We start from the raw sequence: 14,538 nt of genomic DNA, 5'->3' as shown, positions 1-14,538 counted from the left end.
TAAATATAAATGATATAGAAATAAACGGTTAATAACAGCCCACCTTTATTTTTGTCGGGCATGCGGTTAGCTCTCTTTCCCGTTCACGTTAGAATCGGAATCATCTACTTGAACGATAAATTCACCACCGGCTTCAATGTTAAGTAGTAGTTTACCAAATACCAAATCAGCCATGATCCCACCTATAAGCAATAGGGTATTTACCGAAAATGCTTAACATGCGTAACAACTGAGTTAAAATTGAACCTGTTCACCTTTCGATTTGAATTATAAATTTAAGAAATCTAGTGATAATTCCGGGTTCTCGTGAGTATATTAATGTTGCCTGAGCGATGTAGCGGTAGGACAAACGTATGGTAACTGTGACGTGCATATACCAATACTACTTCAGAATAATGTACAGTTCAAGCAATCAGTTCTTACAATTCGTGGTCGACCAATTTAATTCGGAAACTTTCCTTTTCAAACACTTACAGTATTACCACCTGTCACACTGAAACATATATTGTCAAGTAAATGCGTGTATTTGGACGATTGCATGTGCCATATTAGGTGACAAACTTCAACGTCTTTTTAAGATCAGGACTGCATAATTTGCACAGGTATTTTTAGGTTAAACTATAAGAAATTAATAGAGTGAATTAAAACACCAATATTGTTATTTTTGTAAAAATTATATTTTTCTAATGTGATTTTTAGATCTTGTTTATACTCCTTATGAGTGTTTATTACCAAAGCATCTCTAAAAATGTATAAATATGAAAAAAGGTAACTGCCAAAGAAACATGTAGCTATCTTGTACAAAAAAACTGGTGCAACAAAATTGTTTTCAGAACACGAAAAGGGATTAAAAAAATTCAATTTAGTCATTTAGATCTCGGAACTTATGTTTTTTGTTACTGAGACTGAGTATAACAATCGGCGCAGTATCTATATGTGGACTTCTCTACTGGTCTTTTTTTTTAATGGTTGGATTGATGTTGGTGCTATATAATGCAGATAAATGTATTCTAATGTAACGTTAAAGACCCGTTCGCTAACGCTTTCGCTGTTAAACTCTTTTTAGTTTAAAATGATTTAATGTTTTTCTTTGTGCAATTTGTGATTGTGCATTGATATTTTAATGTTATAACATATTTATAAAAATATATTTTTAAACATTAAATCTAGTTTATTTAATTTGGTAGTACTTGGTGTAGTGTTAAATCTAATTAGAATTTTGCCTGAAAGTATTTTCTAAAATTTGTTCGTCCGACTACCACAGCTCCCCAATGAAACAGCTGTGTAAAAACTTTTTTCCAGCGACAATATGACGACGTTAGATACTAGTTAATACAAATCGTAACCGCAAACTTCTTGGAGTTGAGGTACAGAAGGGCCGTATCTATAGTAATTACTTGTACCTAACGGAGCCTCGAGACCCGAGTTTATATATAAAATAAAAGTTGATTGAAGTAAATTGATACTCGTACAGCGATTCCCAAACATTCAACTCGTTTTTTTTCTCTAAAAATTTAATATCTGACATATTTTTACACATTTGAACAAAATGCACATTTTTAGCTGTTCAAGGAAAATTTGGAAGGCAGCATAGCGAAAATTGAAGTTTATGTTTACAAAGAAATAAAATAATAATTAAAAATAATCAAAGAACCAGAGGGTCAATTCAATGTATACATGTATCGGATTATTTTAAGTTAAACTGGTACCCGTCGGTTTATGTTAAACCCCTATTTTAAATATTCACCTGGTAAAAAATAAAAATAGCAAAATGTAAAAACAACTTAACTTACCTGTATATCATTATATTGCGATTTAATTTACGGATTTACTGAACGCAATAAACGACCACAACTTGGTAATGTTTAAAAACACAGGAATATAAATGACAATATACCAAACCAGCTTTTTTTTTTTAATGTAAATCTGCAGAATTTGGTCAGAGTTGGTAATTATCTTTTGTCGATCCGTGCCACATTCTTATTTTATCTCAGATAATTATTAATCCTTTACTTCCCTTAATTACTTTAAATAATACTGGCTTTTTATAGCCAAATACTTTTGTTATGGGTGTTGTGGTCTTGAAAAACTTGTGTTCCTGTTGTATCTGTCATCATCATAACATCATTGTAATATTAATTTATAAATTAGAAACAGCATCCTATAAAATTATACAAAACTTAAAGGTACAATAAATGAAAAGAATTTAATAACAAAAAGTTTTTAATTTCAACCAATATGTTTTTTGGAATTGTCTGTGTGAACCCTAACTGATTATATCAAATGTAATTAAACTAACCATCAAAACACACAATTTGGTCAAAGTTGATAATTATCTTTTGTCTTTCAATAGTACAATCTTATTGTATCTCAAGATAATTATTAATCCTTTACTGCACTTAATTATTCTCGAAAATTTTAATTGAAAACTGTCTTTTTATGGCCAACTGATTTTGTTAGGGTTCCTGTTGTATCATAACATTATTATAATATTACAATAAATTAAAATAATTTAATAACAAAAGTTTTTAATTTCAACCAATATGTTCTTTTGTAATGTAATGTAATTCAACTAAAATATGTATCAAAAGACTGCTTTGCAATAGTACAGTCCCATCATAGCTTCTTGCAATGCTCTCATACAAGCAATATTTGATTTAAATCCGCCAGCCCGTTCCTGTTCAGTTTCACTTCGAACATGTTTAATAAAACCTTTAACTGTCAAATCTTCTTCTGATGGAGGAACTGGACCAACTGTTTCAAAAACAAGTGGGGAATAATGATATAATGCACCTTCATCATTAGGTACTGGTAAAAATGTTGTCTGTGATTGTCGACCAAACTGAATACCACTGGAAAATTTGGTAATTTTTGGAGGTTTCCTAGCCTCTTCCTCCTTAGATTCTTTTACTTGTTGAGCATAAGTTTCTATAATATTTTTGGCATTAGTATTAGAAAACATAAGTTCATCAATTAATGCTTCTTTCTCTCTAATTTTTTTTCTCTTTGCTTCTGCTTCTTCTATTATAATTTGCTGTTTCCTAACTTCGTTCATTTGTTTTTCTAATTCTAATAGTTCTTCAATTTCGTATTCGTCCCTACCTAGTCTACCTTTGCTTTTTTGAATCTGTTCTCTGTTTTCTTTTTTGTATTGTTCAATCCTTTTATTTGTATTAACTATGTCGATATTGTTAGTTAGATTATAGATAATTGATTCAATTTCCTCTAGGTAATCATTGTATTCAGCCAAAGAATTAAAATCTTCTTCCTTTTTGTTGAAATCTCGTAATACTCTCTTTCTAATATCAACCTCTTTTTCTACAAGTGCATCCTCAAAAAGTTGAACTCGAAAATTATTTCTTCGGAGAGGAATTTTGCAATCTGGGCAAGCTCCTGATCCTATAATTCGTTGAAAAAAAGATAATAAAATTTTAATTATTGATATCTTTAAACTAGCTACCTTTTAAAAAAAGTAAATCTACACAACTTTCACATAGGCCGTGTCCACAAACATTTACCATCATTTTCAATGACGGGTTTTGAAATTTTGTAGTCCTACATCTTGGGCAAGCAAAATCATCCATTTTTGCGAAAAAGAATTAGTATTTCACAAGATACAATATTGTTCAAATATCAAATTAGCCTCAAAACCACAGAATATTAAGGTTAGTGTTGGTTAGTTTCTGGCGGCATACTAAACACTTAATCCTGTCAATCTTACCTAAACTTACTTCAGTTAAAGTAAAGCTATTCATGTTTTAAGATGTCACAAAGTTTCACGCATTTTTGCCATAGCAATCCAAAATTAAAATATAAACGACTAAAGAGAAATTAGAAACAAACTGGCTAACTGGTCACAGGATGTGGATTAAATTCGGTATCATTTTTTTATCTCCAATTGAATCCTACTGGATTTGGCTATGACGTTAAGGGCTACTCCACCAGAAAATGCGGATTAGTTTATTTAAAAATCGCCCCTCATCTCACCACCATAACACGGAATAGACAACAACGTGTATTCTGTGACTATATCAACAGCGGGAGAGAACAACTGACCAGAATCATGATAGAACAACTTAGTGTTCTATGATTTGCAGTACATTGTTACCTCAGAATAAGCATTATTTATTCTTATTCCGGGTCCGGGTAGTTCGTTTGTAATTTTCGTCTTGTTTGGGTGTTCTTAGTATGTCGTGGTTTCGTGTTGGGGTAGGGAGTTTTGCGCGAGATTCGCGTTAAACGCGTTAAAACGCTAAAAATAATTATTGCTTTGTCAACAAAACGAGTTCGTGCGTTTTGGTGCAGCCCCTACGGGGCTTTCGCCTCTTGATTGGATAATAATTATGGCCAACTATTATCTTAACTCGGAAGCTGATCTGTAAGTACATTTTGTTTACATGTGACTTTTAAGTAGGAAATATACAATCTTGTCGATTTGTTCAACAACATTTAAGTAGTTCAATTGTTTTCCAGGGCACGTTATTTTTTTAAATTTTTTATATGTTGCACAGTTCGTCATGTATTGTATGTATGTATCGATCAAGAACCGCCAAAAAGTGCAAAAGGCATTACGTTTACGCTTGTTACCGTTTCAAGTCAACAATTCATTCGAATTTAACCAAATATTGAGATTATATAGTGTGGCTCGGCGTGTCCAAAATAAGAATATACCACATGAGGATATATCGGCGTTTTATTGGAGAAAAGTCGGTTTGTGTTTATATCTAGCCCAATACCTAACATGTTCTTTAAAAAGTTAAAACAATGCTGGTCTCACTTTATTTCTTGCAGACTTTATGTGACGACGAATTTTAAAATAAATTTCACATTTAAGTATACTTGAAAACGAATTTTAAAGAGTCTAGTAGTCTGTGTTATTTGTTGTTACTTGATATTGAATTGAATGTACGGGTCATAATGCTAAGTTTCTACGCCTCTCAATAGTACAATAACCACCTTAGTTTTGGATTAAGCTCGGTATTAAAAAATGCGAAGGGTTAATCCTCGGGATAACACTGTAACAAAATTGCCAAGTCATTTCCGTGAGAAAGTATAATAGAAGAGTTCTGTTGGCTAAAACTTACGAAAGTTGGTAGCATTGCCTATAATTTTCATTTTATTTTTTCTACGGAAATCTACCTTTTTTTGCACATTTCAATGTACAAGTACGAAATTCGTCAATAAATAGGAAGCTTTGACATTTTCTTTCTCTATCTTAAAAAAAGTATTAGAGAATTGGAACCATTTGTCGTTAGTAAAGTCCGGCAAAATATGCGACTTTTGCTGCTGCTGCGCGTCATTGAATCATCACCAATAGCGTTTTCGACGTAACATTTAAGCGACACAACCATTAGTTTGTGATTGGTTAATGACACGATGACGTTAACCTTCGGGAAAATCGTTTTCCGCAGTAATTTTCAGAGCTGAAAATTTCATATTTTGCAGCAGCAACTTCATATTCTATTATGAGGGACATAATAGTCTATTTGTCTTATAGTCAAAGACTATAAGAATTCTTCAAGAAGATGTCATGCTTTATACGCAATTGATTTAGGTGTGTGCGTGTGTAGGTAAATGTTGGTGATGGTCACCGACATTGTTTACTGCGTTACCAATACACGTACCACAAAGAATAGTATAGTGCCACTGCATGCCAGCTGGTCCCTTATATCAACACCCGTCAGAATGGTGGAAAATGAAAAAGGGCGACTCTTGATCGTAAATCGATTTTTATAAAAATAAAATAGAAATATGTTTGGAACTTATTCCTATAAACATTTCGGTTTTGGAAATTGTATTATTTGTTAAATTATTTGATTAGGTATTTATTTATGGAACCTCGTCAGATATCGATTACGGCTATTAATAAACTTTGCAATGCCTTCTAGAGGTTTGCGATATAAATGAAGCAAAATCTGAATGCGGCATTGCCTAATCTATGTCCGAATTCTAGCGATATTTAGTTATTACCTTGGTTATTACACCTGGGTCTTGTAAAATGTCTGTAGTTTGAGTAATGGTTATACCGCGGGTTATAGTTTTGGTTGGAATTTCTCAGAATATTAAACATTATCATCTTTATTGCCTTTTATTGTGGATTGTGAGAGAACCCCTCTGGGGTAACAGAAATTTTGTCTTCGAGATTACTTCGTCGGAATTTTGTTTTAAAAAGGGATTTAGATTTACTTATTATTATATACCATCCAAACAGTCCAAGCCTTGGAGAGATGGGATCACTAAAAACGTTAATACCAAGCAACAATGATTGATAAATTATAATTATTATTACTTGCGATAAACTATATCAAGTCTTCCCTGCACAGGCATCTTGTGACATAAATACAGTCAGTTCATTATATTATTGTCACCTCGCTAACAAAATATATGCCATCTTGTATGTAGGATATCGCAGGTCAACCTCCTCAATAACGTCAGTATTAATAAACGATTGAGGTAAAAAGTTTTTCTACTCCCGTCTGTAAAATACCTAATTACGCACCGATCTAGCGTGCGGGAAGCGTCACTTTACCACGTCAGTTTCGTTTCCCACGAATCCGAGCCATTTCGGACATTTCCGGAATTTTACCGCACGGGTTTGGAAGCGATCGGATGTTTTCGGAGATATTTCCCATGCTTTGATTTTTGACGTTTGTCAATTCTGACGGTCATGTTAGTGTATGTATGTATGTAGTAAAATACCACCAGGTGTTATTCAATTTAAGTCGAAGTTCCAATACAGGAATGTCATGAAAAGCTAAAAAGATTGTAAATTAAGAGTCTGGTAAAAAAGTTCACAAAAGTGCGAAATTTTATATATTATTGGGTACATCGCCCAGATTTATGAACGAGGCTATGAAGTACTCTCGGAAGTAGTTATTAAAATATGCATGCATATGGATTGGAATCGGTAAACAAGTATATAGTATATTATGCGACAGGTGCGGTAAACTGCATTTGACTCACGAGTTTATTTGACACCAGCGAAGCGTATAAGCAAGAAAAAGCAGGCTATAACCCTCAATTTTGTTTTGTTTGTACTGATGGGACATGGATATTTGAAAATGGTACAATTGGTCTTGGCAAAATATTAATATAAAAACTATAAAAACCACTGAAGTTCATACGAACGGTATGTAAAATTTCTATGGGAATCTTAAATTATAAATGTAACTTTACTTACCTACTAGTCCATCAGATTTTAATTGTAGCTTATAACAAGTGCGGTAAACGGCATTTGACTCACGAGTTTATTTGACACGAGCGGAGGGAGTGTTTAATAAACGAGTGAGTTAAAAAGTTTACGGAACGTGTTGCATACTATACTTTTTCAACGACCGTTAGTTTGATACATTTTCTCAAAACAACACGAATACATTCACTGACATGACTGTCAGAATTGACAAACGTCAAAATTCAAAGCGTGGGAAATATCTCCGAAAACATCAGATTGCTCTCAAACCCGTGCGGTAAGTCCCGGAAATGTCCGAAGTGGTTCGGATTCGTGCGAAACGAAACTGACGTGGTAAAGCGACGCTTCCCGCACGCTAGATCGGTGCGTAATTAGGTATTTTACAGACTGGAGTAGAAAAAAGTATTTTCCCATCAATAAGTAGGTAGTCTCATGATGTAGTTCTATCGAACCCGATAAAGGTGCGACTAAAGATTATTATTTTTTAATCCGAATTGAACCAGAAAGAAAATATTTATCTACGATTAGGGTTGGGTGAGGGGATCTGGATTAATTTACTAAATATAATGCGATTTCCATTACTGTAAAGTAGGTAATATAAAGAAGATACTAAAAAATTAAAAAGCGAAATAAAAAACTTATTATTACTATTTACTACTTACTACGTAGTTAGTTAGATCGAAGGGCAGGACCGACGATCCCGTTTCAGACGAATATTTTCCCGCGTAAAGGAAAGGTGAGGGCAATGGAGAAGACATTTGGCTACGTCGTTACACGCAGATCGTATAAAAGAAAAAAGATGGAAATATATCAATGAATTCTTCGGCGAGCAGACACGGAAGGCACGCGCTTTTTAAAAGACAGCTGCGAGAAAAAGGAGTTTAGATAAGGGAGAACCCCAGAGAAAGGAATAGAACAACTATTGTTCACACAGACGGCGTGTTTTTGTATCGACTTACGTCACAAGGAAAATGTTTATGCGCTTTTGCGCACCATTACTGTTGTGGTTTTACCGAAACTGCTGGACACTCAAAAAGGGCAATGAAAATTTAGCACCATTTTCAAAAATGTATTGTGTTGTAACGTTATTTGGTGTTGGCGACCCATTAATGCACCTCCGCGACTTTTTTGAAGTTCTGTTACGGGTCTATTACTAGCTTCTTCAAGTCTTCGTCTAATAGTCCGTTCGCTTACGTGGTATTTCTTGCGTGATGTAACTTTGTAAGATGATAAAGCGATTGATCCATGAGCGTTATTTCTTGGTTGGGGATCAGTCCTACGTCGTCTAGTGTAAAGATCAGTTCCCAAAAAGGGATATAAATACTTTTCTTTAGTTTTGAAAGGGATTGCCTTACATCGTGGTCTTCTATTTCTGTAATCTCGTTGGTTGTCATTTCTGGTGTCTTCGCTTCAATTAAATCATTATCTGCTTCATATAGATTCTGAATTTTTTTAAAGATATATTGTTTGCAAGTTATTAGAACGATAAAACGTCACAAAAAAAAATAAAATAAAGCAACCTTTTTTTTCTTTTTATTTACCTGTAAATATGTAATTCGCCTCAGGTCATTGAGTTGGGTCAAATTTGTAAAGTAATATTGTTGTTTTGTTATTAGAAGGGAAAATTGATTTTGTTAAAATGTCTTCTTATTAGATCCGAACTCAAAAATCATTTGCGACGTATCGTTTTTGCCTAATTGCGAATTTTATTATTTCCTATAGATAGCATATATATATTTTTTATGTACTTTTGAAAATTGTTACTTGAATTTATCCTTTGTAGTTTTTTAATGATCGAAAATATATGGTATAGGAAATATGTTTGAGTTTAGTTCATTTGAAGAACTGAGACAAACATATAATGACAATAGAAATACTAACGGACAGATGCATCACCATCCATTATGAAGTTCAGAGTAATTTGAATTCTAGCGTGAGGTTGTTCCGCTAGGATAATAAGACTGGTGCTTTATTAAGGGTTCCTAGATTGCAGATATTTTCACGCTTGGATTGCTAAAGATGTTTTCATTGTTTTTAATGAATACAGCTTTCTTAAACTTGCACACTTTGCAATGCGGTCTCCTGTGGACAATCCGGCTTAGGACCTTGTTAAGGGACCATTTCAAGGTCTTTTTGTTTCTCCAATATATGACTCTTCACAGTCACAGAGTGTTTGGATGATTCCTAGCTTGGTTGCTTTAGAATAGTTGGTGGTGGAAGGGGTGCTGATAGAGCCATTATTTTTCACTTTCTCAACGGTAAATTTAATGAACGGTCGTATTAAGATGGTTGAGAAAGCAATCTCGCTGTCGATCTTTAACGATTGCCGTATCTATAGCGCGAGTTTCAAACTTATCTTTGACTTGAAAGTTTAGTCTGGAAGTGTATTAATTATTTCTCAATCTGGCATCTACAGTGTCTAACGATTCCTCCAAGGGCACGTTGGTGAACAAACTTTCCACGTGAAAGCTAACTTACTTATCTGAAGGACATAATCTTACGTTTTATATAAGCCTCGTAGCCTTAGAATTAAAATTAGTCTGCACATAACGGGCAGTGATACATCTGTCTCAAACTTCGTTTAAACAAACAATAAAGACAATTGAAGTTCGACAATAGTATTTCTACTGAATCATTGTCGATCACCTTTAAGCAAATACGGATTAGCATTATTGAGGAAATATCTAGTTTATATCTAATTCAGTAAAGGATATTACGCGAAATTTAGTTATGGTCTGATAAGACCTGAATAAGTTTTTTAATGCTACCAAAAAACGTATATCGCAAAACTTGCTAAACCCAGATGTACTCGAAAATCTATCACAATTTTGTGTAATTAAATTTTCATTACAGTCGAATCAAATCAAACCAAACTTGATATAAAATAAAGAAGAACTAAAAAGTTCAGATTTTCACGAAATTATATATTTTCACGTGACAATTGTTTCGACAACATAAATTTGATAAAGACACGGTGTTTTCGAAACAATTGTCATGTGAAAATATATAATTCCGTGAAAATCTGAACTTTCTAGTTCTTATTTATTTTGTTAAATGGATTTTCATCAAGTAGAAGCCACCTCAGTTCAAATTTGATATTTCTATCCATTAAACTAGCGCTTCCCAAAGAGGTCCAGGTAGTCCACGGGAGACTCGTGGGGTATACGTTGACGTGACAAAAAATGCATTTATAGAAATGTATCTGCAGGGGGTCACCGGAACCAGCTAAATTTTGAAAGTAGTCTATGAAAAAGCAGTTTGGGGACCACTGCACTAAACTGAACAAGGTGCGATGCGTTCCTATACAGAGTGGCCACTTTTTCATCGTTTTTTAAAAAATAAAAATACAAGTTGGTTAAATCGGATTAAACTTTTGTCTATTTAGATCCATAATGCCCTGGATCCACGAAAATTAATTATTAGATGTGGACTAACAAAAGCCAAACCAAATTCTTTAATTTCGGTATATCCTTCTTAGAAAATTTGTTTTATAATATTACAAAAAAAAAGTTATACAAAAGTTGCAGTGTTCGAAATGAGATTCGTCGATATTCAATTTGTTTTGTCTACATCGTGTTGCTGTTACAAACTACTGCTATAACCATTGCAGTTTTATCAAGGACGTTTTGCATTTTTGGACATTTATTAAATTAATAGAAAATCTAAACTTTCTCAATTTTTTATTATTATTAGTAAAACGCGTCTATTTAGATTTACAAATATTACTTATTTATACTTCAAAAGTATATGCAAAAAGTAACCAACCAAAAATGGTATGTCTTGTTGAAATGAGCGACACCACTGAATTTGCATCTAAATCGGCTTAAAAAGACAGTGAGATACAGGCTGTTAAAGTTTTTTTGTTAAAGGTTTTTGAGACATTTCACTAACGCATATTTTTGTTATTTGTTATGGCATACTAATCACTTGAAATTATTTTTTTATTCCGTTTTAAAATAACGGTAAAGCATGAACGTCAACGATAATGTCAATTTGAATGTGAGTGTGTTTTTTTTTTAATCCAGATAGCCTAGTTATCCTTAATATATATATATATATATATATATATATATATATATATATATATATATATATATATATATATATATAACATATACCAATGCAAATATCTCCAAAAAAGGTGTGTTTTATCGAAAGAAAGGTAGTAAAACTTGTTTGCTTAGAAATGATCACTCTACAGTAATCTTTAAAAAAAAGTGACCAAAACTTTTTTATTAGTACCGCCCCTAATTTTTTTAAAAGGTTATTGTAAAAAGTTCAGCAAAAAAGTTACACTACATTTGTTTCAAAACTCACCGTTTTAAAATTATTTGCATTATTATATATTTCAAGTAAATCGCTGGCTTCATTAAAGATGAGGAGGCTATGGATAACAAAAGTACACATTCGTTTTGATCTGGGAAGCAACCATAGACTGATTAGGGCCAAAGTGATTATAAACACCAAACTGGAAAGAAATAAATTATTGCGTCCACACAAATTTCCAACATTAGCGGAATTAAAACAACATTAAGACAAATATCAAAAAACCCTAAACAACAAACTCCAGCCAATAACCAAAATATCAACACTTGGAATTAACGAGCTAGAAAACAAAATTCAGTCAGATATTCAGACAGCTACAAAGTTAATATGTCATACTAAAAAACCAAAGAACAGTAGATTATGACAACAAACCAGAAAATTGATAGACGAGCGAAGAAATTTGAAAAAGAGTACAATCGAGCACACCGAACTAAACAAACAAATTAGAAAGAAAGTGAGACAAGACATCAGGGATCACAACACAGCACTCATAAAAGCAGTAATCGAAGAAAATAAGAATATGAAAATCATAAGAACTGCCATGGAGGTATTGTACAAGAAAGCAACGAACTCACCCAAATAGTTGAGACATTTACGGACTTATATTCCTCAATAAATCAAAAATCAATCGACTTACATTCCATTAAGGTTCCAAATGTTGGCTCAGCAGATATACCGGAAATCAATCTTGCCCTCTCATAAATGAAGAGCGGCCGAGCCCCTGGCGAAAAAACTAACCAAGGAAATGATAAAGCTGGGCGCTCAGCAACTCTTAATTCCATGAACAATCCCCGACATTTAGAACAACGCCCAGGTCGTTATTCTGTTTAAAAAGGGCGATAAATTCAATATTGAGCATTATAGACCTATAAGTCTTCTTCCACATTCTTACAAATTACTTACAACAATAATCATCAACAGACTCATCACAAAGTTCGGCAGCTACCAGTCATCAGAGCAAGCAGGCTTTCGCAGAGGTTACAGCACTATTGAGCAAATTTAAAAGGTCCGAACACTAATCGAAAACTCGAAATATCCATCTGCCCTTTTTCGACTGTAATAAAGCTTTCGATTCCGTTGAGTCAAGGGCTATAATTCGAGCAATGGACAACGCCAGGATAGATTCCAGCTACAAGTAAAAATCGGAGAAAAATTATCACCTGGGTTGATTCGTGTCGGGAAAGTGGTGAGACAGAGAGACACTATTTCCCCGAAGCTTTTTACACTGGCACTGGAGGATGTTTTCAAGTAGCTCCACTGGAACCACAAAGGCCTTGGAATTGATGGGCAATGGCTAAACCACCTTCGTTTTGCGAATGATATTGTGCTCATCAGCAGTCACTTGAGTGAGTTGCAGGGAATGCTCTCGGAACTCAAAATTGCTTCGGGAATGGTAGGTCTGTCTAACCATGAACTTAATGAAGACCGAAATCCTCATCCACAAGTCACACAAATCCAGATAGGTGGTCAGATGATTGAGAGGGTTGAAGAATACGTCTACCTGGGTCACCAAATAAAACTAGGGATAGATAACCAGCAAGCCGAAATTCAAAGAAGAGTACGTACAAAGATCCTCCATCAATTTCAAGTCCAAGGTTCTTAACAGCAGCATTCTCCCGGTTCTCACATACGGACTAGAGACAATAATTCTTACTTCCAAGGTGCTAACAAACTCCGAACATCACAAAGGGTAATAGAAAGACTCATGCTCGGCGTCAGCCTTCGGGACCACGTGAGAAACAAAGAGATCAGGCGACGGACGAAAGCGGAGGATGTAATAGCACGAGTTGCAGCAATGAAGTGGACTTGGGCAGGGCATGGTGTTAGACAGGACGAAACTCGTTGGACCAAACATATTATGCAGTGGAGACCGAGACTGCATAAAAGAAATGTCGGGCGACCCCCCAGAAGATGGACGATACTAGAGAGGCAGTGGGTCGGAACTGGCATCAGATCGCTAGAAACAGAGAAGAGTGGAAAAGAAGAGGGGAGGCCTATATCCAGGAGTGGATGTCGTTGGGCTGATAAAGAGGAAGAAGAAGATTGACGTTGATTGTTCTAAATAAAAGATCCTCTAAAATAATAAAAAAAAATGGCGCCCAAAGTTGCACCTAGTATATGCCCAATCAAGTTATAAAAATATCACTTTTCATTACTTTTTGGCGCATTACGGACTACCCTGCAGAGTAATATATAAATTTTGCCATTTATACACTATTTTGAATTGTATATTGCCATTATTTAATGCCAGTGGAATTTTGTGGAATTCCGTGGAATTATTCATAAAAATGAATTACAATTGCACTTTTCTGTCTTAAATTTTTAAAGATTATTATTGCAATGCATAAAACAGCTATTTCCTGTTTGAGAAACTTTATTTCGCTTTATCACTTTCACAATCACAATTATTTTAGTTGATATTTAAATTTGTGTATATATTGCATAATTGCGTTTTCTTCAGATCATTTGTTATTACATTTATGGACATTAAACACCAATTAGAAAATTAGCATAGTTTTTTATAAATTCTAAAAATGCATTTAAAATTTTTTGTGTTTCCTAAAATTTAAAATAACTGTTTTAGTGGCCATATACATGGTTTTTACAGTGCAAACCCGCTGCATGTGATATCGAGAATTCGCAAGTGAATATTTTATAAAACTCCCCCTTTCACAAACAAAACAGAATCGGCACCGCGTATTGGGAAAGCTCGATTGGATCTCTTTCCATTCCTGCGTGGAAAAAATTCCCACGACGCACCCCTAATTTAGACAGGTAAGTCCCCACAAGTTTTAGAATGTCTAATAATCTTTTACTATGGAATTTGTATTGCTTTTCGGGGTGACTTGCCTGTTCTGTATAAGGGTGTGCGTTGCCATCTGAGCGGACCTTTTTGTGATATTATCTACTCGCCGTCTACTACTGCCGCAATATTAAGTATATTTGTCCGTCAGCCAAGTTTTAAGTTAACTTTGTAACAAGATTTTTAACGCTATTTTGGTTCCACATTTTCCTATGTAATT

General features: G+C 34.1%; 2 protein-coding genes across 3 annotated transcripts in view; one reads left to right on the top strand and one right to left on the bottom strand.

The window, feature by feature from the left end:
* Positions 1-947: 947 nt before the first annotated feature.
* LOC132698221 (CDK-activating kinase assembly factor MAT1) lies at positions 948-3,645 on the bottom strand. The gene is made up of 2 exons (XM_060664179.1): positions 3,461-3,645; positions 948-3,399 (listed from the first exon to the last, which is right to left on the bottom strand). Exons 1-2 carry the CDS (start codon positions 3,582-3,584, stop codon positions 2,585-2,587), a joined length of 939 nt encoding a protein of 312 aa, XP_060520162.1. The 5' UTR covers positions 3,585-3,645; the 3' UTR covers positions 948-2,584.
* Positions 3,646-4,117: 472 nt separating this feature from the next.
* LOC132703228 (myb-related protein B) overlaps positions 4,118-14,538 on the top strand; it is a 44,517-nt gene continuing 34,096 nt past the window's right edge. For both annotated transcript variants that reach the window (XM_060672368.1, XM_060672359.1), the window contains exon 1: positions 4,118-4,378. In XM_060672368.1, the coding sequence (XP_060528351.1) occupies positions 4,344-4,378 (35 nt within the window). In that variant the 5' untranslated portion in view covers positions 4,118-4,343. The remainder of the gene's footprint in view (positions 4,379-14,538) is intronic.

Source organism: Cylas formicarius, unplaced genomic scaffold, assembly GCF_029955315.1.
Source record: "Cylas formicarius isolate icCylForm1 unplaced genomic scaffold, icCylForm1.1 PGA_scaffold_10__41_contigs__length_53128322, whole genome shotgun sequence".
NCBI classification, from domain to species: domain Eukaryota; kingdom Metazoa; phylum Arthropoda; class Insecta; order Coleoptera; family Brentidae; genus Cylas; species Cylas formicarius.
This window is presented reverse-complemented; position numbering and strand designations above follow the sequence as displayed.